The 27,610-nt window shown below is 39.2% G+C and overlaps 1 protein-coding gene across 1 annotated transcript in view; it reads left to right on the forward strand.

Annotated features, from left to right (window-relative positions):
- SLC44A1 (solute carrier family 44 member 1) overlaps positions 1 to 27,610 on the forward strand; it is a 110,559-nt gene that overhangs the window by 59,101 nt on the left and 23,848 nt on the right. The window contains exons 4-6 of the mRNA XM_087822794.1: positions 7,563 to 7,699; positions 19,143 to 19,233; positions 26,657 to 26,826. Coding sequence (XP_087678920.1) covers positions 7,563 to 7,699; positions 19,143 to 19,233; positions 26,657 to 26,826 — 398 coding nt within the window. The remainder of the gene's footprint in view (positions 1 to 7,562; positions 7,700 to 19,142; positions 19,234 to 26,656; positions 26,827 to 27,610) is intronic.

Genomic DNA, 27,610 nt, shown 5'->3' on the forward strand with positions numbered 1-27,610 from the left:
ATTTTGCAGTTTCAGAAGGGTCACGGATTTCACCCAGGATAAGAATCTCAGTTTATATACTCACTTTGGTGATCTTGTGCATTCCCAGGGGTGAGGTGGTTATCATTTATATGCTGATAATTCCAAAATCTGCCTCCTGCTAGAACCCTACAGCCAATTACCTAGGTCCACTTGGACACTCCCCAGATACCCCAGACTCAAATTGTCTGAAGTTGGAACATGATCTTTACCCCTTTGTACTCTGCTCTTCCTCCTGAGTCCTGTCTTATTGAGCACAACAGGAGTCCACACCAGAATGCCCTAGCCACCCTGGCCTAGATCAGATGCTAAGCATCATTCTTAACTTATTATTTTTCTTCCACATATAATTAGCCATCAGGTTTTTTAAATTGTGCCTAAATGCTTTTGAAATCTCCTTGTCATTCCCATTCCACTCTAGTCCAAGTCATCATTTCCTGGTAGAGATTCTGTAGCCTCCTGAGCAATCTCCTTACTTTCTTGCTGGCCTTTAATTCAGTCTCCACATTGCATGCAGCTGACGAACTCTCTGTGGCTTCCCAGTGTCTTTAGGATGAACCCCAAACTTTCTAACATCTTTACTACCACTTACAAGGCCCCACATGACCTGGCTCCAGCTTGCCTGTCCAGCCAGCTGTGTCTGTCATCACAGTCCATCTCAACCGTCCTGACAGTTTCCACTTTCTGCTACACTGCGCTCTCACTTTATGGGCCGTTGCATGCTCTGTTCCCTCCCCGCTTCCACCTCCACACCTTGGTAACTCTCATTTATTCTTCAGGTCCTGGCTTTAGATGTAATGTCTTCTGGACTCCTATCCTGACTCTCCGTTCATGGGGCCCTTTCGGTGCATCCTCTGCTCTCTTTTCTCTGCCGTTGCATTTATATACTGTTTTGTAATTGCCTCTCTGCTCTCCAGACTGTAAATGCTGGGAAGGGAGACACTTGTTTGTGTCGGTCGTGTTTATCATGGTATGGCTAGTGCTTATTTAGCCCTGCACCTGGCAGAGATGTTAATAAATTTCTGTCGGATGAATGAGGGTATTTAGTTCTACCTGATACATCTTCTTCCTTCCCTTCCCTTCTCTCCACCCCTACTGCACGTGGCAAAATCTTACCCAGTTACCATCCATTTATTAATTCCACAGATAGGAAAGGGGCCTCTTTCTTATTCTAGGTACTATTTTAGGGTCGGGGATGTAGTGATGAATTAGACAGTCAGACCCCTCTGTCTTCGGGGAGCTGGCATTCTGCCTGTGGAGACAGATACTAAACAGATAAATTAAGTGAGTTGTGCAGTGTGTTAGTGAGTGTAAGCGCCGAGGAGAAACAAATAAAGCAGGGCAGATGGATAAGGCACCTCTGCGTGGAGAGCTGGCTTTTAGATGGGCTGGCTGTGGAAGGCTTTGCCGAGAAGGCGACTTCTGAATGAAGACTTGAAGCGAGTGAGAAAGCTGCCGGTTGCTGTGCTGCTTCTCTGGAGAAGGGACATCCCAGACAGAGAGAAGAGCAAAGTCCCCAAGGGGAGGGTGTGCCAGAGACCCACGGGCGGCGAGGTCAGAGGGTAAACATTCTCTGTGTAGAGGCGTCTTAATCCGACCCCTGGGCTTCCTCCATAGTTTTAAGTTGCTTTCAGCTCTTGGTGCTATGAATTCACCAGAAAAGCCCATGAACGGGCCTCTTCTTAGCAGTTGCCTGTGAATCGAGGACTGTAGAAGTGCTAAAGGCAGCTGTGGTGCTTAGACTTCAGTTGCATCTTTGGGGGAGGCACATGCTTAGACATTTCTCCAACCGCTGCCTCTTTCTCAGGATATCTTTGCATTTTCCTCATTAGGGCCGGGGAGGGGGTGGGAACGTGGGATGTCACCGTCATCGACCTCATGGGTGGTTTCCCACAGCTCACCCCAGTCTTTCTGTCCTCTGTTAGTACAATCTTGGGGCATTATGAACATTGTACGAGACTCAGCCACTTTCTAGAGTTACAGTCTTAAAGACGAATTGCTGCTCTCAACTTACCTTCCCCTCTCCCCTCAGCTTTGCTCCAGGAAGTTGAGGCCCAGCAAAGTTTTAGTGGATTATGTGTGGCAGTTAGTTGGGTTGGGCCATCTTGGGTTTTACCAGCGTCGGTGTCCCGGCCCCGTAGCTCTGTCCCTGTAACAGCCCTTCCTGGGACAGTTGGGTCCCACCCTGGCGGGATGGTGGGGACTGCCTTGCTGGCACCCACGCAGGAAGTGAGAGGCCTTCTCCTGGCACAGGTCCACCGTGGGGGGGAGCAGGTCCCGCTCTCTGCAGCCTCTCCTTAGCAACAGCAGAAGCCTCTGTTAGGCCGTTGGTTTTTCCTTTTGGTATCATTCACTAGCTGCTCTGTGCTCTGCAGAAAAGGGCTATAAATTGTAAATTGATATGAGGTAATAATTGGAAAAATGATCTGACTCCACTCTTATTCCCCTCCGGGGAAAGCACGTGTCAGGAATCACTAAAGCAGAAGGCGACGGAGGGAGTTTTCAGCCAGCTTCCCACTTTAGTGCTTCTCTCCTGATTAGAGAGCAGAGCAGCCAAATTCGGCGGGAGGCGGCCAGCAGACCTGGGATCTGCTCGCCACCTTTTGCTCCAGAGAGCCCCGCCGCAGAGAGTTGCCGTGGCAGCAGGAGGCAATTTAATGGTGAAGGCTCATCTCCGGAGCGCGGCTGGTGCCCCAGCCTTCCCCCCTGGCCTTCCACGCAAGGGGCTGGCCAACCCGGGCCATCCCTGTGCCCTGGCCATTTGAAAGCACAGTGCTTAGTGGAATAGAGCTGTAAGATCCCCCAGATTCCAAGGACGGCTCCCTGTTCTGTCCCCCGCTTCTCCTTGGCGAATGCCCCTTTGAAGTCCCGTCCCGTAGCCCACCTTATCAAGTTATTTGCAGTTCCTTAAATAATGCTCTCTCATGTTTCTGCACTTTTACACACGCATTTTCCTCTGCCTACAGTGCCCCCTTCCCCATCTGTCTGGAAAATTCCTACTCACTTTCAAAACGTGGCTTAGACACTGCCTCCTGCTCCACAGTGCTTCCTCCAACCCCTTACCCTCCGTGCAGAATCGCAGTTTCCTCTGCCGTCTCAGCCCTGCCGCGCAGCACAGGGTTTTGAAATGAACTCTGTATTTTTGTCTTTTCTTCTCTAGACTGTAAGTTACTTGCATTCCAGAGTTATTCATGTCCCCAGGGCCTCGCCCAGGAGTGGGCACATAATGTTTGTTGAATGAATGGTTTTCATAACATCCTATTTGGCCCCGATCCTGGGGGTGTTGCATACGACCTAGAGGACAGCACTGTCACATCCAGGAAGGGTTTCCTCTGCTCTGAGGATTGACCCAGTTTAATTAGCTGACTGGATGGGTCTATAACTGAGTCTCCGGGACATTTGTTCTCACTTTCCAGTTTGAACTAGAATGGCCGTGGTGGGACAAGCAACACGTGGGAGTCAGTCTCCCCAGGGTTCAAGTTGGTTGTCCAATTTGTAAGTCTCAGTTCCCCCTCGTTGAATTGGGATGTGTGAGGACAGTGCCGAAGGTGCTCTGTGGCCCAAGGTAAATTCTTGGTGAATCTTCCTTTATCTTGCCCTATATTCCATGAAGAAAGTGAAAGCAAAATAGAAGTTTAAACTTGTTTATAGCTGTGAACCTCCTCCAGTGTCTTTATCTGCATCAGATCACTCAGTGTTGTCTTGTTGCTCTGAGCACAGCTTTAAAGGTCACCCTTTCTGTTCCCCTTGTCCCTTTCCCGGAGCTCCTGTGCTTTAGTGCCCTCCCGTTGCCTCGTCTCCCAGTTTTCATCTTTGGTGGATCTATCCCCTCAAGTGCTGGGCAGATAGACATTTTGAAAAAGTTGAATTTAGAGAGATGAAGGGACAGAGAGAGAGAGACATTGATGTGAGGAAGAAACATCAGTTGGTTGCCTTTTGCACCTGCCGGGACCGGGGATCAAACCTGCAACCTGGTGTCTGACCCTCTCAGTTGAAAAACACTCATCTGTAGATTTGTGAGTTAGAATAATCTGGTCTGCCAATGCCATGCTTATTTGAGTGTTGGGTATTTGTTTCATTTAAAAAAAAATAAAATTGCCACATATAGTTCATTTTGTTTAAAGTGAAAACTGAACCTAAGGATTTATTTGCCTGGGTAAAGGCATTTTCAAATCCAAACTCAGGAAAGTGTGGTTTTAATGACTCATAAATTTGTTTGATGCAAGCACTTTTCCTACTCTGAAATATTTAGTTAAATACTAATTAGTTAAAATATAACTACTTATAAACATGTTGCCGTGGGTTAGATAACCTTCAGGATGCTGGAAACAATATGCAAAGTTAATATAGAACAGTTAAAATTACTAATTGTGTTTACAGGAAATACTTTGAGAACAGAAACAGAATGAAACTCAGAATCAGAAAGACTAGATTTGAATTCATTCTTTGGTACCTACTAGCTTTCTTGGGCTGACTAGTCCATCCCTCAGGGGGTCAGGCTTATCTTCCATGGAATGGTGGTGGCCTCCCTCTCATACAGTTTTTGTGAGGATCAAAATAAGTCATGGATGTGACAGTTCCCAGCACCCAAATCTCTAATCAGTGTTAATAGAGTCTGAAATCTAATGCCTATAAATGATCTAAAACATTGTGTGGGTGTGTGCACACATGTGGTGTATTTATGTGCCTTTGAATATGTGAAATGTGTAAGGAATTACGTTTACTATGTTCTTAGACTGTGGAGGTGACTGATGGTTTTGAGTAATGGTTTATGTATGTGAGTGTACTTCCTGAGGATACCATTAAAATTTTTTTTAGTTCTGTTGACATAGATTCTTATAAACCATAAACAGGCTAAAAACCGTGCAGTGTCAGTTTCACAGTGTTACAGTCATTGTAGAATTATTTTCTTGCTCTGTATTGTTTTCATTGTGCTAGACCAGTTCTGGAGGCCTCCTTGGTCCTTACCAAGGCGAATGACCTGGCGGTCATAAATACTACACAGGTTTTGCTTCCAAATGGAAGCTGAATATTAGTTAGTCCTGTTTTATGTCCATATCAGAAAGTGCCTTGCTATCAAATGTACACTTTGTGAAAGTTTGTTTTCTTAATGATATGATCCCTGAACATATCACATATCACATACTGCACTTTAGATGCTTGTGTACATTACTAGTAACATTACAACAAACTATAAAACAGGTGGTGTGCTGTTTTACACATAAGGAAGCTGAGGCTCAGAAGGGTAAATACATTTCCCAAGGTCAGACAACTGTTAAAAAAGAGAACCAGAAAGCAAGCTCAGATGCGTCTGACCCCGGTGAGGTATGAGGTTGCTGCCCAATCACTATGACAAATCAAGGTCATGTGCTTTAAGGTGTGAAAGAAGTTGGAAATATAGTGAGGGCACTTTGGGCCTTGGTTTGGGCAGAGGCCTGCAGGACAGTCAGACAAGGCTTCTGTTCCCAGGAGGCTGTGAGAGGCACTGCGATGGACCCAGCGGCCAGGCCCTGGGAGCCTCTGGCTTTCTCTGCTTTTTCTCAAGCACTGCAATTCTACTGTCACATGGTTTCTCCAGGTATTTCTCAAGGCCTTTGCTCATCACAACTATGCGCTTAACTCCTCTCCCCACCCCAGTTCCACTGCCCACCAGCCCCACCTTCCACAGCAGAAGCATAAAACAGGGTTGTTGTGAGGGCAGAGAAGTTAATATGTGTAAAGGGTTCATTTAATACAGTGCCTGGTACATAGTAAGGACTCAATAAATGTTGGTTACCATTATATTTATTTTATTGTTAATAGTAGTAGTTTTAGTGGTGGGGGTGAATGATTCAGAGGTTTTATGACACCTTCCTCAAGAACCTGAGCGTTCCCTGGCCAGGGGCTGGCTTTGTGTGGCTCATGGCCCAGGGTCCCAGGCGTGGGGATGCTCAGTGAGATGCGCAGGCCAGATGGAGGGCGAGTTAGTGAGGGAGCGGTGGGGTTTTCTCTGTGTGCTAGTTCCTTGTCATCAGCCTCAGAAGCAGCCCGTGAATCCCACTTCCAAACCACATCTTTCTGCCTGCCTTCCTTTCTTTCCTTGTATCTATGGAGAACATTAATGGTACCGGGGTCACTAACAGGGTTACACAGAAATTACTGCTTTTAGTCTGGTGGCTTGTAGCTCACACCTGCGCTTCCCCCTGAGCGCCCGGGCCCCTGCTCCCCTGAAGTGTGTATACACAGTGCTACTCCGCTGCAGAGGCCTCTCTAGTCCCACCTCCACCCCCTATGCACGCGCACATCTTTTTTTTTGTCTCTATTTAATTTTTTTTCTGGTGTCCCTTTATATTGTTCATCCCCACACATGTATTGACTTTGTATTTTTTAAATTAAATTTATTGGGGTGATATTGGTTAATAAAATTCTATAGGTTTCAATTGACTATATTTTTGCTTTTCAGTTTTCTCACCTAATTATGTTTTGTTGTATTTTCTGATTTGAATCACAGTTTATATAGCAACAGAATTTACAGTGTGGGAAAGGCTTTGGCAGTTGCATGGGTAACTTTCCATGGACTCAGCAGACTTGAACCCAAGGCTGGGGGTTCATTAGCTATTATCTTGCATGAGAGCATTTCTACTTGTACTCCCTCCCTTGATCCAAATATTAGACTTTGGTTATTTCAGTTAAGAATGTTTGACTCTTACTTTCTCTTTGGGCAGATGATAATATCTGCAATGTTTGTCTTAAAAACAACTGTTTTAATGTAATTTCTAATTAATCTTCCCTTTTTTAAAATATAAATGTTCAGTATAGAAAAGGAATAATTTACAATTTGGGATTATTTTGTTTATATGAAATGGACCATTTTAATAAATAATATTTATTATATTTCTCAATTCAAAAGTAATTTTCACACTTTCTAGACAATGAGAATTATAAAAAGTAGAAGAAAAAAAATTAAAATTATTTTATTCTTACACCCAGAGATGACTATAGTGAAAATGTTATATTTCCCTCTAGTCTTCATTCAACTTTATATATTTAATTTTATAATGTATTTTTGTAATTATATACTCATTAGCTAAAGTTCTATATATTCATTCATTTTATAATTAGACATTTTCTATCTAATTATTTATTTATTAACTAAAGTTTACATATAAATTACAGTTTGTGTTATATAGCAGTATTGGGATATTCCAGTAATTATTTTGGTACAGGTTTGACAAAAAATAAAACCAAAATCAATTATTTAAAAAAAAACTAAAATAGATTATTTCTAACTATAAAATACATGTGACAAAAATTTAACTATTAAAAAAATAGATCATGAGAAATGAGTTCCACAATTACTTTTCATCCCTGCTTTTAACAGTATATTTATCAGCAGTTATTCTTATTTATCTGTGATTAGATTTGTGAAATGTTTACGCAGCTATGATTAAATTTGTGGAGGAGTATGGAATAGATGTTCTTTGCTTTTAGTCTGAGTCAGATATGCAGTGAACCAGAATGTGTTTTGTGAAAATAGTATCTCAATATTTTTCTCCATGCTTTAGGTATGTGTTCTTTTTGGATCCATGCAATCTGGACTTGATAAACCGGAAGATCAAGTCTGAAGCACTGTGCGTAGCAGCGTGTCCAAGACAAGAGCTGAAAACCCTGAGTGATGTTCAGAAGTTTGCAGAGATGAATGGTGAGACTTTAGGCCTCTGAGACATTCTCGCCCTGTTAAATTTTGTGTGTTTTCATTCCAATATAAATTTGCCCTGGTGTTTTTAAAAAATCATCAAAGAACCTTAAAAAGAAAGAGACCTGAAAGTACCGTTGGACTTCCTTGATAAAACTATGTTATAGTCACCTAGAGAGCTTGTTAAAAAACTCCAGGGAAATTCTGACTGAGTAGGTCTTTGGATGTTGGAAATTTGTATTGTTAACAAATGTGTCAGGTGATTTTTGTGAGTTCTATTTGAGTATTTGGGAATTACTAGACCGCTCCAGGTAAAATTGGGGTGGGTTGGGGTGCGGTGTTTCTTCCTAAGTATTCATTAATTAAAGTATTTCAATTAGTATATTTATTTTTACCTCTAGATAACAATGTAACATGTCTATTATAGGAAATTTGAAAAGTTCAGAAAAAAGATAATGAAGTAAAAATCAAAGTTTCAACATTTTTCAGTGTGTTGCTGTACATAATTATGTGTTTGCCTTTTTAACTTAACAGTATGTCTTTACCATTTTTCTAAGAATGAAGTTTTGGGAAACTTTGATGTTAGACATACGGGATTTAGCTGAGAAAACAAGCAGTCAGCTTCCTGAACTCTGGCTCTGTTCTCTTGGGCTTCTCACCTCACCGAAGTTCTCTGCAGATAATTTTTGTTACCTCTTTTTGTGAAGGGCCACACGCTGACACCCCCAAAGCCTGTGTTTTTGGACTTCCATGAAGTTTCATGTGTGTGTTTGGTATGGGGGGCCTCCGAGCTGCCTCCGTCCTGCCTAAACGCAGGCTGGCTTCGGTTTCTTCGCAGCTTGACTCAGGCGTCCCTTCCAGGTGGGGGGGAAGCAGCCTCGGGACACAGCTGGACGCAGGCGCGGCCCCGCCGTCTGTCATCTGTCGGGTGGGTGCCGGCCTTCCGAGGGCAGAGGGCAGAGCACCACAGGTGGCAGTCCCCCTGTCCACCCCTAAGTGCCCTTCGCACTAGCTGGGGAAGAGCGTGGGATTGATTCGATCTGGATTCTGACTCTGCTTCTGTGGTGATGGGCAAGAAGGCGTCACCTCTTTGAGCCCAGGTCTCCTCATCTGATAAAATGTGGATTTCAAATGATGCCCCCTCCTGGGCTGTTGTGAGTGTTTAGTGAGATGATGTGTGAGGAATGCTGGACACTGAATAGAGAGGCATTGACTACCCTTTAAGGTCTCCTTTCCTGTTCCCACACTGCGTCCTGTCTCATACCAGAACTATCAGCCTTGTTATTTCCAGGTTTCTTAGGGAGGGATGAGTTATTCTTTTAAGGGTTTTTCTAAAATCTTAGACAGCGTGAGCATATACAGTGTACTCTGGGAGGTGGTGACACTGAGTGGTTAGGAGTATGAGCTCCGGGACTAGATTATCTGGGTTCACGTATTGGTCCTTCCACTTAATAGCTCTGAGGCCCTTAGCAAGTTACTTGTTCTCTCCATGCCTCGGTTTCCCCATCTATGAAATAGGAGTAATATATGTACCTAAATTACTTCATAGTGCTGTTATGAGGAGTTAATACATGAAAAGTGATTAAAACAGTGTCTGGCAAATAGTACGTTGCTAAAAGAAAAAGTGTTGGCTACTGCTGTTGCAATATTATTATTTTTCCGCCAGTGGAATGTAATAGTCTTCCTGCCTCCTGTCTCTCCTTCTAGTTCATGTTAATTCTTTGCTCAGAAATCAGTGGTAAAAATAATAAAATGAAAGTCTGTATGTCTTATTCTGGCATTTAAAGCTATGATCTAGTGTTGAACTATCTTCTAACATGTTCCCTTGAACCAGCTGATAGGAGTCTTGGCCCTTGAACCTGACATGTCACCTGTTAGAGTAAAAGAGAGCTAGTTCCTTGTTGGCTGTATTATCTGCTATATTGATCCATCGAGAGGAAATGCCCCATGCTGCCCTGCAGACAAGCTTTGTTTCTAGTCCAGTATCCTTCTAAGTGGCCTATTAAGGTACTGTTAAGATGACCCTTCTGGTGAGTTTTGAGACTTTGTATTTCCCCCAGTGTCTTGCATAAAGTAGATGTTCAAACATATTAATGAGTAAACATTATTCGGAAAACAGACTTCTTAAATTGGTACATAGCTACAAAGACACCTGAAAGCTTTTGAGGCAGCTATTTGCAAAATGAATCAACAGATTAGGCGTTTAAAAGGTAATAATAATGGCCCTGGCTGGTGTGGCTCAGTTGGTTGGAGGATCGTCCGGTACACCAAAAGGTTGTGGGTTCAATTGCTGGTCAGGGTACATACCTAGGTTGTGGGTTCAACCCTGGTTGGGGAGGCAATGGCTGGATGTTCAATGTTTCTCTCTTTCTCTCTCACTCTCTCTCCACACCCCCTACCTCTCTAAAATCAATAAAAACATATCCTCAGGTGAGGATTAAAAAAAAAAAATAAAAGGAATACTCTCTTTTATCTGAACCAAAAGCACAGGCAACAAAAGAAAAAATAGATTGGACTACATCAAAATTTAAAACTTCTGTGCATCAAAGGATATAACAGAGTGAAAAGGGAATTCATGGAATGAGAGAAAATATTTGCAGATCTTATAAAGGGTAATATCCAGAATATATGAAGAACCCCTACAACTCAACAACAACAACAAAACAACCTAATTAAAAAATGAGCAAGAACTTCAACAGACATTTCTCCAAAGATTATATACAAATGGTTAATAATAAGGACATGAAAAAATGTTGAACATCACTGATCATAAGGAAAATGCAAATCAAAACCAGAGTAAGATACCACCTCACAGCTGATAGGTAACTACTATCGAAAACAAAACCAAAAAGCCCCAAAAAACAGAAACTAACAAATGTTGGTAAGGATATAAGTTGGAATACTGATACTGTGGGAATATATAATGGTGCATCCACTATGGAAAACAGTATGGGGTTCTGCAAAAAATTAAAAATAGAATTACCACGGAGGATTTTTAGGACAATGGAAATACTTTAATAATGGATAGATGTCATTATACATTTGGATCATGCCCATAAAATGTACAACACCAAGAGTGAACCATAATGTAAACTATGGACTTTCGGGTGCTTATGATGTGTTAATGTAGCCTCATCGGTTGTATCAAATGTATCACTCTGGTGGGGGCATGTGGATAACGGGGGGCCATGCACGTGTGTGGGGGCAGGAGTTATATGGAAAAATCTCTGTACCTTCCTCTCAGTTTTGCTATAAGCCTAAAATTGCTCTAAAAAAAATAAAATTCTTTTTAAAAAAATAGATTACTATATGATCAAAAAATCTCGCTTTTAGGAGTATAGCCAAAAGAATTGACAACAGGATTTCGAAGATATATTTGCAGACTTAGGTTTATTGCAGCATTATTCTCTCAAGAGGTAGAAGCAACCTGAACGTCCATTGATGAACGGATGGACAAAGAAAATGTGGGGTATACTTACAATGGAGTATTAGTCAGTGTAAAGAAATAAGGAAGTCTTGTTGCGTGCTATAACATGGATGGACCTTAAGGACAAATATTGCATGATTTCATTTATATGAAGTATCTAAAGTAGTCTAACTCTTGGAAGGTAAAACGGCATTTGCCAGGGGCCGAGGGTATGGGGAAATTGGGAGAGAGTGTCCATGGGTATAGAGTTTTAGTTTCACAAAATGAAAAAATCCCAGAGATCTGTTGCACAACTGTACTGTACACTTAAAAATGGTTAAGATGATACATTTTGGTGTATGTTTTTACCACAGTTTTTTGAAAAAAGAAAGGAAATCCTGACACATGCTACAATATGGATGAACCTTGAAGATATTATGTTAAGTGAAATAAGCCAGTTACGAAAGGACAAATATTCTGTATGGTTTTCCCTTATAAGAAGTATTTAGAATAGTCAAATTTATAGAGACAGAAAGCAGAATGGTGGTTGCTGGGGCTGTGGGGAGAGAGGAAGAAGAAATTATTGTGTTATGCATAGAGTTTTAATTCTGCAAGAAATGCAGAATTTTGGAGATGGATGGATGGTGATGATTGCACACAACATGAGTGTACTTAGTGCTGCTGAACTGGACACTTAAACATGGTTAAGATGGTAAATATTTGTCGTGTATTTTACCACAATTAAAATGTTCATGAAAGAGAAAGAACGATAGTAAATTTTAAATGATAATTTTCAACCTTATTTTAAAATGCAAGGTAAAATAACATTTTTCTTACCAGAATGAAAAGATAATATAAGTCCTTTTCAAAGACTTTTATGTTTCCATGACAACATTTGAAAGTACTTTTTAGCACTTACAACCATCCATTCCTATGAATTTCTATTACCTTTACAAATTATTTAAAATTTTTGTAAAGGAAAGCTTGGCTCTTGTAGTAAGAAATGCATTCATTAAGCAAATAAAATATTTCTTCAATTTTTTTGTTTCTTTTAGACAAGGAAGAGTTGTTTTCTTGGACACTTAAGTTTGTGGACTACTCTGTTGAGTATGTCTCACTAGAATAGAAAGTTTGGGAGAAATAGCTGGAAAGTAGATTGGTCGTGTTAATATGCTACCATATCACAAAGAGCTCGGGAAGGCAAGCAGAAGGATTTAGAGGAATTTAAAAGTATAAGTTCTGATATGTGAGCTGGATGGTAGGTGTATAAGTGTGCATTTTATTATTATGGTGCGTAGTTTATATATGACACAAATATCATAAATATATGATGCTAGGGAATGAAACAACTTAAAAATTGCTTAAAAGATTAAAGTTGCCAAACACCACAAGGAGTCGGTGTTACGCGTCTTCGTTCATCATCTTTCTGCAGTAGCACGGGCTTCCTCGGGGCTGGGCCATGCTCTGCTCCCGGACTGTCCCAGCCCGACCCAGGACTCACGTAGTGGCTGTTCGTGAATGGCTCCTGAGGGCCGTGGACTGAACTGCCCCTTCGTCTCCGTTGCCACAATCATTTCTCACTCTCCCAGTGTGCTGTGGATCTTTTGCTCAGTTCTGTATCCCTGTGAGTTGCCACCAGCAGGTAAATTGTTTAGCTTCAGTCAAACCAGAATTGCTATGAAATCAGTTCTTTTTATTCATCTCTTAAATAACTCATCTTACTGACTCATCCGTCCCCCTTAGAGAAGACCCCACAAGTGACCCTTCGTACCATCTCGCCCCTGAGCCCTCGGTTCCCCTTTGCCTGATCCCGGGCCCCACAGAGCCTGCGGCCGGCCCGGAGCTCCCGGCTGAGGCCCTGTTCTCAGCAGAGCATGAGCCCCATCAGCTTGCCTTCCCTCCGGCTTCTGTGGAACAGCTTCTTTCCTCTTCACTGTCATTATTTTGGAAAACTCAAATAAATGTATACATTGTAGGAGGGAAAATAATCCTCCTCTGTCTGCTGCTAACTTCATCTCAACCCAGCCAGACCATGACAGGTGGCGAAGGGAGGGTAAGACAGTGCCCGCTCAGGCAGCCCCCCTCCCTTCTCTGATTCAGGCCCGACCACCACCTCTGGCCAACAGACCACCCCTCACTGCACTCCCCGGCCCCTTGTTCAGCATGGGCATCGAAGCCTGGGTGGGTAAATCGCACTGAAGCCCTGCGTTTGGCTTCAGCATACCATTTATTGGCCCCTGCTTTGTGCCACGCACTGTGCCAGATGCTTTGCATGTCATTTTATTCTTTCCACTTGCAACCAGAATTATAAACAACAGTTTAGCAATGAGAGTAACCTGTGATTTAAGTTAGGGGCTGACCTCATGTTCTCAGTGGGTGCTAATATTTTACATGGAATCCCTTATTACCTTGTGCATCGTTCCTACCCAACTATTTTATAATGTGTATTTTGTTTTCTGTAACATAGTAGTGAACTGGCAGAAATTTTATCTCCCTTTGGTTTGTGCGCCGTTTATAACTTGTGAAAAAAAGCACTCCCGCTTAAGAGTGCTTCTTCAATGTACTGTGGTTCGTATACGTTTTGAGAGCTGTGTGACCTGCCATTTGACCGTGTTCAGATTTTAAGCAGAGCCATGCAGCTTGGTGCTTCCTCGGTGGTCGTTGTTTAGCCATGGAAAACCTTGAAAGGTTATGGGGTCCGTTTAGATAAAATCTGTGAATATTCACAAGACTTTCGATTATCATCATCTAGTCAGTGACAGTGTAACTGGAACCACAGAGTTTGTATGAATTCTTTTGGAGTGCAGTCAATCAAAGGATTGGACTTGCTATCATTTATAATGAAGTGATCGCCCCTAGCAACTGATTTGATTGCCTCCAGGTCAGAGATCAGCAAGGGAAGTTTGATTGTTAAAAAGTGGGAAAAATTAAAAAGTTGAAGAGATGAAGTAAAAAAAAAAGAAAATTCAGACAGAGACAATAGCATGGTGTTTACCAGATGGAAAGGGGGGTGAGGGGAGGTAGAAGAAGGTAAAGGGGGAATAAATGGTGATGGGAGGAGACTTGACGTGGTGAACACGCAATACAATATACAGATGATGTATTAGAGAATTGTACATGTGAAACCTGTATAATTTTATTAACCAAGGTCACCCTAGAAGATTCAGTTCTTAAAAAGAGAGAAAAAATTCTTGCATTTCATAATGCAATTTAAACTAATTGCTCATTCTACAAATAATCATTTAGCACTTATTAAGTATGTGCCAAAGAGACAAAGACAAGGTGCAGTCCTCGTGTTTAAGGAGCCTGCATTATAGTAGACAAACTTTTCTTTGTCCCTCCACGATACCTAGTTGGTCTTACACGTAGATGTCCAAAATTAACTCTCTCAGTAAATATTTATTGTGTCCCTAGTATGTGCCATTTAGTGGTTGACAGGATGTCCCACCACAAACTAGTTAATGGGTGCTTCTTGGGAATTGCAAAGATGTCCATACTTTTCACTGGTTACTAGAAATTGAAATTGGAAATTGTCTTGAATTCTTTCAGCATATAAATATATAACACCTTCTTAGAGAAGAAAGTTAAATTCATTGGTCTTTACATGGCAATGCAATTTGTTTTTCATGATGAAAACTGTTCTGCATGGAGAGGTTTTTATTATGTATTAACTGGAATTTTCTAAATCATGTATTTGAAGGAATCTTTGGCTCTTAATTTTGGTATATCCTACAAATATTACTGTGATAGGAAATCAAGCAAAATTTTAAAGCAAGAAGAATTAGCATCTAACTTAACCAGCTTTATCATTGTTTCAGATAATTTGGTGTTTTAGACCAGTGGTTCGCAACTAAGGGTGATTTGCCCTACCCACCCCAGGACATTTGACATTTGGCAGTGTTAGGAGACATTTTTGGTTGTCACAACTGGGTAAGGAATTAGGGGGTGGCTACTGGCATCGAGTGGGTAGAGACTAGGGATGCTGCTAACGTTCCTTCAATGCACAGTACATCCCCCTATAACAAAGAATTGCCAAAGTTGAGAAATCTTGTCTTAGAAAGTATTATTTTGTAGTGAACAGTGAAAAGCGGATGAACATTGTACGTAATACCAAAATAAAAAAGATTAAAAACAGGTATTCTTTCTTTTTATAAATCAGGATGTCTGTTTTATTCAACAGATGGCTTTTGAGTCCTGTCTTATGTGCCATAAGATATGGGTTCCAGATATTCTGAAGGCATAAGGCCCCAGTTCTCAAAGAGCTCACATTCTAAAATTAGAGATGATATGTAAATCAGAAAGTTACAAAATAATATGCTAAGTTTCTCATAGAGCTGAGCAGTATATAGCTTTGTTTGGGTTTGTCAGAGGAGCTTTATAGAGGAGGTAAAGCTTGAGTAGTTCATAGAAATTGTTGTCAAACTTGAACACTCAGATACCAGCTCAAGCAGAGGGAACAGCATGTGAAAAAGCCTAGAAGCTTGTTGAACAGCAACAATTGAAAGAAGCTAATTATGTTAAGATGAGGCTGGAGTTTTAACTAGAGGCTTGATTTATTTAGGAGGGCGGAGGGCCGTGAAGCCAAGGAGCTTGGAGTTTATCCTCAGAACGGGTGTGATACAACTAATGCCCGTTTCACAGAGACTTTTCTGAAGGTTGTGCATGCAGGAGGGAGATGAGAAACCCTTTGGGAGAGTAGTTTATCTGACTCAGTAAGAGGCTATGAAGGTCTGAGATAACACAGAAAGGTCTGATTGTCAGGACGTGGTATCTTGCATATCTTGAATGGCATGGGAAGATAGATGAAGAAGAGAAAGGAAGACCTCCATATTGCATTGTGGGGATTTCATGGATGATGGAGCCCTTAACCAGGATTGAAAATATGTGGGAGGAGCCAGAGCAGATTTGGAGAGTGGGTGATAGAAATGTTCTGGGTTTTGTTTTTTTAAAGAAGTTGTTTTGGAGATATCTATGAAATGTACATCTTTTGCCCAGGAGCTTATTGATTACTTGGCTGATAATTTGATTATTAGGAATGACACAGAAGAAGCATTGTGGCCTAGAAGTAAAGAATTCTATTTCTAAATATGCCAGTGTTTGCTCATAAGGCCTTGGAAGTATTATTTCTTTTTTTATCTGTAATGTTTAGTGTGGTGATGGAAACATAACCTCTTAGGGGAGTTATAAGTGATATTGAGTTAAAGAATAAATAATTGAATATTATAAGGCGTTTGAAAAATTGTAGTAGTTAAGCATTCTGGGGGCTATAGAAACCGTTTACTGAGATAAATGTTTATATACCAGCATTAGATTCCTAAGATCATTCATTTTGATGGCATTTGAATAACATTGGCTGAGTTGCAAGGATTGCCTCTAGTATGGCTTAGGTAAGCTTTTTGTATTTTGTTTTAGACTTTTCATTACTCAAGTATGTTTTTCCTCTGCTCCTTGCATTAGGAAAAAACACTTTGTCTTACTGCTTATGACCAAACCTCTTATGCTAATATTGTTTATACTTTCATTCTTTAAAAAAAAGAGGATGGTTACTCCCTTAAAAACGTTCACTGAAAATGCATTAGCTAATCAGGAAACAGCCACTGTAAAATGTTTGCCATTCCTGGGTTGTCTTAATGCTCTTCACCGAGGCTTCTCTGTCCATCAGCCCTTCGAGCAGGAAGCAGTATAAAGTTTCTTAGGATTGTTATGACTAACACATTGTAAAGCTCTTTTTCCTTTAATCTATTTAGTACAGGATCTATTTAGTACTGGCCTGTGTCCCAGAATACTGTCAGCGATAAGGCTATTCTCCTTTCACAGAGCATTATCCTAGGAAAGTATTTATAAAATTGAACTCTGTTGCACCTGCTGACCTCTTTTTTAAATGGAGAGGGTGGGGGTGGAGATTGTGTTCACGGAATTCAGATGGAGCAGCGTGTTTGACGGCTCCCACACAAAGTGCTTTAGTTAGGGCCTTTTATATTGTGCAAATCGATGCCATCTTCGACACTGAGAGGAATAAGTTGACAATTCAGATCAAGAAGTTGATCACATTGGGGCTCTGCAGTCATTGGCACAGTTGCTGTTTTTTTCCCCATGCATTTCCATAATAGGACTCCCGGCTATTCCAGGGAGTAATCTAAAAACGTTTGCTTGCCATTGCTGCAAGTGGAATCTAGTGGCATTATCTTCACACAGAGAAGACTAATTTCAGAAGAGTTAGGTTTTTAATATTCTGCTAACTAAAACAGTCATTACGATGGAAAAGAGTGCTTAAAAACAATTTCAAAAACTTAGTTTCCTGTTGAGACCATCTTAAGAAGATGGAAGAAACGTGCCATGTAGCTTTCAAGTATCTCTTTAAAAATATTTTGCATTGTTAAATTACAGAAATTATCTTTATATAAAATAGATGCTACATGTATTTATGTAAGCATGCTATTGCAACCCACACATTTAAACATTTGACAGATTGGTTGCTGGTTTGGGGGCAGTATAACTGAAGTAAATGCAGGTTTTCTGGCTTTCTAAAAATTTCTTTGATGGATAGGACAAGATGCAAATGAAATAAAATCACTCCCAATTGTGTTGTCCCAGCAAATCTTTTTTCTGTATTTCCTTCTAGTTCTCACATCCTCACATGACGTTTCTATAATTGTTTCAGTGTTAAAATCTTCCATTTTCACTTCACATTATATTTTACATTTTTCCTGTGGTGGTACATTATAAAAGTCCATTATTTCTGTAATACAAGTGGAAAGCTATCCTATCTGTATTTAATAATAAAGTGTTTGATCACATTAGTAATCTGGTAGGAACATCAATAAAATATGAACAGTTTACATGATATAAGGCTGTAGGTCCTCAGAAAAATTAGACTATAGTTTAGATCTCCTCAGTTAACGATATCTGTTGTACAGTGAACCATGCAATATTTTAGTTGCTATGTTACAAAATTAATGGGTCATTAAAATATTTATCAATGATTTGGTGGACTGTATTCCTCTGAATTTTATATATTGTTAAGATATATGTGTAGCTATATAGTCAGAGAAATAGATGGTTGCATAACCAACCTAGGATTGAATTTTAGCTGTTTCAAACTATCTGAAAATTGAGGATCCTTTTATCAGTTTTATCAATTTGTTCAGTTTATTTAGTTAGCATTTCTTTGCCTTTAAAAGAAGAAAAAAGTTGTGTTTTATTTGAATGCACATGTGCTCTATGCAATAATTTTAAATAGTAATGGAAAGCGTAGAAAAGAGGCAGCGTATATAGTTGGGGATGGGTTTTATGGTCAAAGAGACCTAGAGGTTTATCCCACCTCTACCTTTCAGTAGCCATGTCATTTTGGGCAAGTTATTTACCTTATCTCTTAGCCCCTATTTCCTTCTCTGTAAAGTGGGTTCAATAACACATACCTGCCTTATAGAATCCTAGTAAATGATATAATTAATATTTATGGGGTGAGAGGCTTACCCCACCAGTAACTTCCTGAGAGTTCCCAGCATAACGGGAGGACAGAGATAGGTTCCCCTCCTCTTGGGATGAGAAACGTGGGCAGGGGACAGAACCAGTCTCGGAAACGGGCTGCTTGGCCTGATCCTCAGAAGCACCAGGGCTGGCAAAAACTCTTGGTTTCTTCAGCTGAATTTTATCGTGTTTCTTTGGTTCGGTTGTTTAGAGACACTCCTGGATGCGGTTTGGTCAGTTAGAATTAAGTTGATTATTTAAATATATATATATATATGGCCTGACATATGGCAGACAGCAATCACTCAATAAAGGTAGTCCTAGTACTTGTTATTACCCTTAATATTATTAATTAACTTTGTATGTAAGCTACTGCAGAAGAAACGTTTTAAATGACGGAGGACTGATACCATAGACCAGATCAGATTCTCATTAATTCTCTAATGTTCTATAATGTTCGAAAGTTGCATATGTGGAGTTAATATTCACATACAAAATAAAATTAAAGTGCCTTAATGAGAGCATGCATTCAGACTCTGTTTGCTAGCTAACGTGTAACTTTTCTTTCAACAGGCTCAGCGCTGTGTCACTACAGCCTAAAGCCTTCTGATTATACATCTGCAAAAGCTGCTTCTCGTTGCCCCAAACTACCAGTTCCAGAGAGGTAAATTTTACTGTATTTTCTTAACTTGTGACTTTCGTTTCCGTAGGTAGATTTTAAACTGCATGTGTTATTTTGAGAAAAGGGTCACTTGATGATACCAGTTGCCTAGGTCCAATACTTTCACATCAAAATTTTAAAAGCAGTAGTAGAAATGATAACATGTAACTTATATTTAAAAAAAAAACACAGGCAAACAACTTTTCTCATTATCAGGTATTTTACATTTCTTTGAGGGGCCTCACTTTTTTTTTCATGCTGTAATTTTTAAGTATAAAAAACTGCCAAATCATTATAAAATCTGCAGTAAACTTAGAAGCCAAGTCTCAGTCTTCCAATATTCTTTAAAATTGATCCTAGTAATACTAAGAAGAATTCTTTTTCAATTCACTTTGCAAATTTTAAAAAGGATGCCAGTGATCATTCTCCATAGTTTATTTCAGGCTATCTCCTTCAGGTACATTCTCTGTAATAGACTAAGTTTGCATATCTTATCCAAGGTCTTATTCAACAAACATTTATTATTAAGTACCTGCTGTGGTAATGGGTACAAGAATGAAGAAAATCTCACGGTTGTTATAAGTAAAGCAAATTTTAAAATTATAAATAGATTTTTAAGAAAGGAAATAAATTTTTAAGCGCTATAGAATATATCCTCAGAAGTTAGGTGCATAGGATTTGGAACATGTCTGATCTTAAGAACCTTAGCATGTATCACTAACCGTGTATGACATGAGGTCAGCTTCCCCAGGAATACTAAATTGAACCACTTTTATTATATCTCAGTATATTACAGCAAGCTGTTGGTTAAAATTTTGAGACTTGTGTCCATTTTCCTTTGGATCGCTTATGGGTGTAATTTGTGCTTTATTAACTTGAATTTGAAATTTTCTGTTGAAAAGTAGACAAAGGCTATGCCAGTTAAACTTATTTCAGCTTTTAGTCTTGTCAGGTTGCTGCTGATGTTAAAATGGAAAGCCTTTGGACGTAAAAATAAAGGGGGTATTTTAAAAGATACTCAATAAAAGGGATCTACAAATTATGGGCTTAGACTTATAGGGAAGGAGACGCCATTTGTGAAAATTGATAATATTAGGGAGGCTGTGACAGTAAAGAAAAGGAGGTCCTTTGAATAGAGTCGCTGGAGAAAATGTATCAGTGCAAAAACAAGGAAAGCTATGTCCTACTGAACCTCTAAAGCCTGTTTTAAATGAATACTTTGAGTACAGTGTCACTTTTTTAAGGCATAAATGTATTACAAAAGCATAACCAGAAAGCCTTGGTATGAGCATGAGGTCGCCCTGCAGCTCACACCGCAAGCATTCTCCTCCTCTGATCTCTGATTCCACCATGTGGAGGGCTGCCTGTTTCTGGTTTTTGGGGTGTTTAGTCTTGGCTGTAGACATGCACATTGCACATACAGCATCCTAAGGACATTCGCCGGAAGACAAAGCGTAGTATTAGGGGCTTGGATTTTACAGATGGACAGACTTGGCTTCTAATAGGGCCACCCACTAGTGTGTCAGTAATCCAAGATGCAATGACGAACCTATACCATCTGAAAACTGACTATACGCTGTGTTTATCCTTTATTTGAAGATCCTTACGATCTAATGTCTGATCACTTTTGTCTGAGCTCACAGTCTGTTGAAAAATAAAGGAGAAGAAATAGTTGATAGGAGGAAGGTAAATTAGGACCGTGTAAATATCATCATTTAGCATTTGGCAAGCAAAGTGAAAGTATCAGAAAACAGAATAAATTTCTTTTAATAAAACACTTGGGACACTACCGGGCTCCACACTAGTATTAGATACCAAATCTAAAACGATGACTAAGACCTAGTCTTTGTTCCAAAGAAACTATGTCCTTAAAAAAATTAGGGACTGTTTTTATATATGACTTTTTTTAAAAAATATGTCCAAAAGACCAGCACTAAGCAAATTTGTGATGGGGGCAAATGGCCCTTGGCATCTTTCCTGTGTCTTTTCCTGTCCTAGGAGCACCTAGTGGGGCAGAGAGCTGCATTTTGAGCCCAGATAGGCCTGGAAGTGAATCCTGTGTCACAACTTTCTATTTGTTAGCTTGAGCAAGTCTCTTAATCTCTCTGTAAACCAAGTTTCCTCATATGTAAGGTGGGAATTTAATACCTCTGTCGTGGAATTACAAGAATTAAATAAGATAATATGTGTTGCGCATCCATTGTTGTGCTTGGCTTTTGACTTGGTAGTATTATTTCTCTCAACCTCTAGAGCCGCCCCCTTACCCCCAACCTTCCTAGGCACCCAGGTACCTTCTGCAGCTGAAAGCAGTGCCTGTTTCAGAGAAAAGCAATTATAAACTAATTTTTGGTAAAATGCTAGTGCTACGTAATTGCCAAATGGTTACTATTCCCAAGAGCTTTTGACTTTTAAAATAAATGCCTAGAGCCCGGCCAGCATGGCTCAGGGATTGAGCATCAACCTAGGATCCAGGAGATCAAGGTTTGATTCCCAGTCAGGGCACATGATGGGGTTGCGGGCTCGATCCCCAGCAGGGGGCGTGCAGGAGGCAGCCCATCAATGACTCTCATCATTGATGTTTCTGTCTCTCTCTCTCCCTCTCCTTTTCTCTCTCTGAAATCAATAAAGACATACTTGAACAAAAACAAATAACAAATGCCTAGAAAGAGCCATATTTTACCCATGTTCATAACTCCCCATTGGTGGCATGCTAAGCATGATAGCAATAGGGAGACTAGCTAGTCTGTCTACAATGCTTAATGGTGTAGGTATAGCTAGAGAAAATCACAATACTAGAAACAGATTATGTAAGTTCAATTTATTCATCAAAAATTGATTTGGGTACCTCTGGATGCCAGAAAGGATGCTGGGTGTTGGGGAATTAATAACATGATATGGAAATGAGAAACTAACAGCCAAGGAAAAAGTGTTATCTATTTATATTTTCAAAATGAAGGACTCAGGATAAATTAACATTATAAATCATCTCCTGTGTGCCAGCTACCATATTAAGCTTCTCATATGTATTATCTCATTTAACCCTCACCAAAGCCTATATGGATATTGTCCCAATTTATAGATGAGGAAATAGAAGATAGGAGAGATGAAATGAGCTATTCAGGGGCACACAGCTAATTGATGGGAATGAGAACTTGAATCTAGTATCTCGTAAAGTCTATGCTACAGCTAATTTATTTATCTTTATTTTAAGAGCGAGTAAAGGAATGAAAGAAGAGAAACAGTAAAATGAAATGTATGAAAACCATTGCAGACTGCCATTAGATTCTTGACTTACTTTTTCCCCTAGCTTTTCTGTGCTATGGAGATAGTGCTAGATCCCTCTATTGTTTTTCTTTCTTAAATAAGACTTTTCATTAGATATCAGGTATAATTGTCTATTTATAACCTGAGATGTTTTTTTAAATTGAGGTAACATTGGCTTATAACATAATATAAGTTTCAGGTGTGCAACATTATGATTCGACATCTGTGTATATAGTATATCATGCAATATATCATGCTCACCACCAAAAGTCTAGTTTCCATCTGTCACCACATAATAGACCCCTTTACTCATTTCACCCTCCCTCCACTCCCTCCTTCTGGGAACCACTAATCTGTTGTCTGCCTCTATGAGTTATTGTTTTTGCTTTTTGTTTTGTAACCTGAAGTTTAAAAATAATTGTGTGAGATGCCAACACCTGTCTTCTTTTATGAAGGCATATGGACGAGAGATATTAGGCATTGCGCGTCACAATTCTTTGAGGGAGCTCATTAATTAGGATGGTCTGGGCTTAAAGACAAATGGACAGTATGTTTGCTTAGGTAAGATGCAATTTTCCTGTGAGTGGCTAATCTTTAAAAAAATCTTTAAAAGACTCATTATAAATTCATTTTCTTCTTATTGACTGTTTCAATAATGTAAAACAGCATCAGTTCCTAATGAAACAACATAGACTTCTTAAAGATTCAATATTCTGTGGGCCTCAAAAAGTAGTAAAACTTATCGCTTCTCGGCCTTTTGGCTAAGACCAAGTGTAAAAAGTAGTAAAACTTACTATAAGTAGAATTTCAAATGCTTGTCCTCTTAATTAAGAAGCGCAGAATGTGTCATGTAGAGTTAGTCAGTAAAGCAGAAATGATCCCATATACTAGATTCTCAGAATTTCTATTTTTTGAGAGGTATATGAAATCAGCTGACTCATCTCATCTTACATTCATTATATCACATGGGATTTAAATGGTAAAATATAAGACAAACCATATCAATGCCGTGATTACATAGATTTTTAATAAGAAAATAATTCAAGCGTTAACTCACAGATGGTTGAATTGTTTTGGGGGAAGGAACTGAGAAAAAGAACAACATATGAGGGGATCTAGTGCTTTTTACTTTAAAGCGAAGTGTTTAATTTTATTTCTTACTACTGGGTCCAAGTATTGTCTTCTCCTTTGCCTTCTGTTTCATTATTCTGTACCAGTAAGAGCAGATTTTGACCATTTGGGCCGTCAGCTAAAAAATGTAGTTAATCAGCTTGTGCTAATTTTATAACTTTCAAATTTAGAGCTGTCAGGATTTTTTTTTTTAAACTGACATAGATTGAATTATAAGGCAAGGGACTATTGTTTTGCCTCAGTTCTTTGAGGGATACACGTGAATGTACTCTCGCCAATTGGCTATGTGTTTATCTACATTATAAAAAATGACTCAAAAGGATAAGTTCAGAGCAGATATTACTCAGTCTCTTTCCTCTTTTGAAAAAAATGAAGGAGTCGAATTTTAACAGTGGAGCCCTTTCCTTCTCAAAGGATCTGTTCTCATTCTAAGTCTGAAAAGCAGAAACATACTAAAGGTACTGGGCTTGCTGCTCCTATTAATTTAAAATCATTGATTTCTGGGCGGGCATAATATTATTATTATTAATAATAATATCAGAAAAGACAGAGTCCTTATTCCTACCCTTTCACCTAACAGATGGAAAAACTGACAGAGATGAAGTGATGTGCACCTGTATAATGTGAGGAGAATCACCCAGGGCTTTTGAACCCAAGTCCAGGTTTCTTCCCTTTATCACAGGCTTTACTCTCGTTTAGAAATCATGTGTTTCTTTGAGGATAAAAATACATCAACGTCCTGTTAAGATATGGGAGCTATAGGTGGACTCCCTCTGGATGGAAGGTAAAGGTCACTATGGTCATCTGACAGGAAAAAGGAAACAGGAAAGCAGGGCCAAGAAAGTTGGTGGCTATTAAAAATAGGAAAAAGACAACAATACCCATAAGGTGTATATATTTTATGTTTACAGTTGGAGGCGAATGAATTAAACAGAGGCTACATCAGAGATGATAGGCTAATAAATAAAGCAAGTAAAGATGTACATAATGATAGACCAGAGAGGGCTTTAGTTCTGAAGGCTAGAGACCCAAGCCGTAGTTAAAAATATGGTTAGACTTCCTTAGACAGGGACATTAACCTGGTAGGAACAGTATCTAGACAGAATCAGGAAAACACACACACACACAAACAGTTGTAGTTCCCAACAAAATTATCAGTTTAAAGGTTTCTTTCCTAAATCAGCCTCCATTGATTTAGGAACTTAGTTAATCCTACTTTGTTTTTTTTCTTGTCCTATTTCTAACTAAACCCATTTCACTTACAAGTATTCTGTAATTTAATGTCTTTTTATATCATTAGTGGAACAACTTTTGGTGAAAAAACAATGGCTTGCATACCTGTAAATCAAGCGTTACCCAGAATGCTTCAGCATTCTGCAATTTCTGCCAAAACAGCAAATCTTTGGCATCAACGTTCACTAAAGCTATTTCACCAACACCGTTTTAGAGGTGGACACAAATACACCCACAGGTCACAAGAGGCAAATTTTTACAAATAAATATTCATGTCATATTATCATATCATTTGGAATACATTTTACTGAAGCGTAACTAAGGTAAGGCTAGATCTTTAAAATTATGTTATTTTATTGTTCCATGAAGTTTACCAGTATGGAAGGTGTTTCTTATCTTATTTCCAGTGGTGCTCATGGACCAGCATTTGAGAAAGGAAACTAGGATAGTATTTTGCTTGTGGTCGTACGAAGTTGCTTTGCTGAGATTAGAAGCCTTGGAATCGGATGCTCAACCATATAATCTTATCTACTGATTTGACCAAAATACAGTACCAGCCAAGAATAAAAATATACTTAAATCATTCCAGTCAAAATATTATGTTGGGTCCGTGACTAATAGTCCTACAAATAATTCTGAAGATGTGGGGTTTATGCTAGCAATGGCTGAAATTTAACTTAATGCACACATAAGTGTGTATTCACACATATGGGGCCGTCTTAGAATCCAAACAACTCATGACTGAGGTCACGTTCGTAGCGCTTTGTTGAAAATCTCTAATTGATTAGGTGTATACCGTCCTCTCAGAAGCTAAAGTAGAACCATGTTCATAACAAACCTGATTAATGTCATGGTTCACACACAGCTATGTTTCTTCACAAGTAAAAGCTGTAGTCCATACAAGCCTGATGTAACAGATTACCTCTTTTTTTGGACACTAATGATCTCATAGTAACAACATATAAAAAGAAAGCAAATAGCCCCAAATCCCATGACCCTACCAAATGAGAGATTTTTCGTTTGTTTATATTTTTTTGTTCTGATTCTTATGTATATATCTTTTATACAGAGATACAGTCACCACATTAGATATAAATTTTTGGTTTTTTACTCCTTGTACTCTTACATCATACACATTTTAATACATTAGTATTCACGGTTATTGTTTTAAATAGCTGCATATAATGCTGCATTAAGTCATGCTAGTATCTCAGCATGATTTAGTTTATATGAGAATTACTAAGTTTGTGCCCAAACACCTTTTTAAGTCTAAGGTTTTGTAGGCCATTCTGATAGAGGAAACCATTCTATTAATGGCGGCACATTTCAAGCAAAAGCACATGTGCATTTTTATTTTTAAATAGCTTATGGCAAAAATTCCTTTTCAGTTCAGTGAAGTAGATGCTTCTAAGTTTTGTCATCTGCTCCTTGATTGATAGGTGTGCAGGCTGAGGAGTTCAAGCATTTGGTTTTGCTTTTGGTAGCTGTATATGTGTGTGTGAGTGTGTGTGTGTGTGTGTGTGTGTGTGTGTGTGTTTCTTTTCAGAGGGGAGGGTAATGTCTTCTGTTGGAACGTGCACTCCACCCTCTTCGATAAGGTTTGTGGTAAGAGTTGCATCACTGCCCATAGCATTAAGTCATCTCCATAGCATTAAGCTCACAGCTCTTAGCTCCCGTATGACGTGCGGAGGGTGGAGTGTGTCGCAGTCACATTCACCTTTCATTTGTGTGTTTGATGTGGCATTTATATTAAGTAGGAGTAATTTTTTTTCTGATTTTTTTTTTCTTGTGTCACCAGTGCACCTATTCCATTCTTCCATCGCTGTGCTCCTGTGAACATTTCCTGCTATGCCAAGTTTGCAGAGGCCCTGATCACCTTTGTCAGTGACAATAGTGTCTTACACAGGCTGATTAGTGGAGTAATGACCAGCAAAGAAATTATATTGGGACTTTGCTTGTTATCACTAGGTAATTGTTTTTCTCATTATTAGATATATATAGTACTGCAGCAGAAGACTGTTTTGTCTTTTAACCAAAATATGAATACAACTGGGGATACTTGTAAAATGTTTCACTTCCCATAGCCAAAATAATTGTTTCAGATTATATATAGTTATAAATATATATATCTGAAACTCATTTCTTTTCTTTTTCTTTCATTGGAGAAAACTGGTGTTTTCTCCAAACTTTGGTTACTAAGTCTATAATAACCTTTAACATTATAGCAAGAGGCTTCTTTTAACAAATCAGTACCCCTTTGTTTTTAGTTATGAATCTGATCATTGGCTTATTTCCTTATAAAAAAGACGCCACATATTTATATATATATATTTCCATCAAAAACAGATAGATTTCTGATTGATTACTTTTGAAGTATTTAATTTTTTTTCCCTTGTAACAGTTCATAATATCACTGTATTGCTGGAAAAATTAGGAAATCTCCACTTGTGAGCCATTGAGTTTTTGTCAATAATTAAATAATATAATCAAATAAAACTTATTTTCAAGATGTAAACTCCCTGTATTATCGTAGCCATGTCAGTATTTATGGACCTTTTTAGTTGGGAGAAGGAAACTGGTAGGAACTAAACAACCATTTCATTATATAAATAAAATGAGTATATGTACCTGTTAACAACAAGTATAGTCATTGAGAAAACTAGCTGTATTTCCAGCTTGTCATTAGAGAGTATTTTCTTTTTGATTAGGGAGTACTTGACTCAATGGAAATAATGCTGTCCATATGAAAAGC

The sequence above is a fragment of the Miniopterus natalensis genome, chromosome 12 (genome assembly GCF_054644295.1).
Source record: "Miniopterus natalensis isolate mMinNat1 chromosome 12, mMinNat1.hap1, whole genome shotgun sequence".
In the NCBI taxonomy this organism is placed as follows: Eukaryota; Metazoa; Chordata; class Mammalia; order Chiroptera; family Miniopteridae; genus Miniopterus; species Miniopterus natalensis.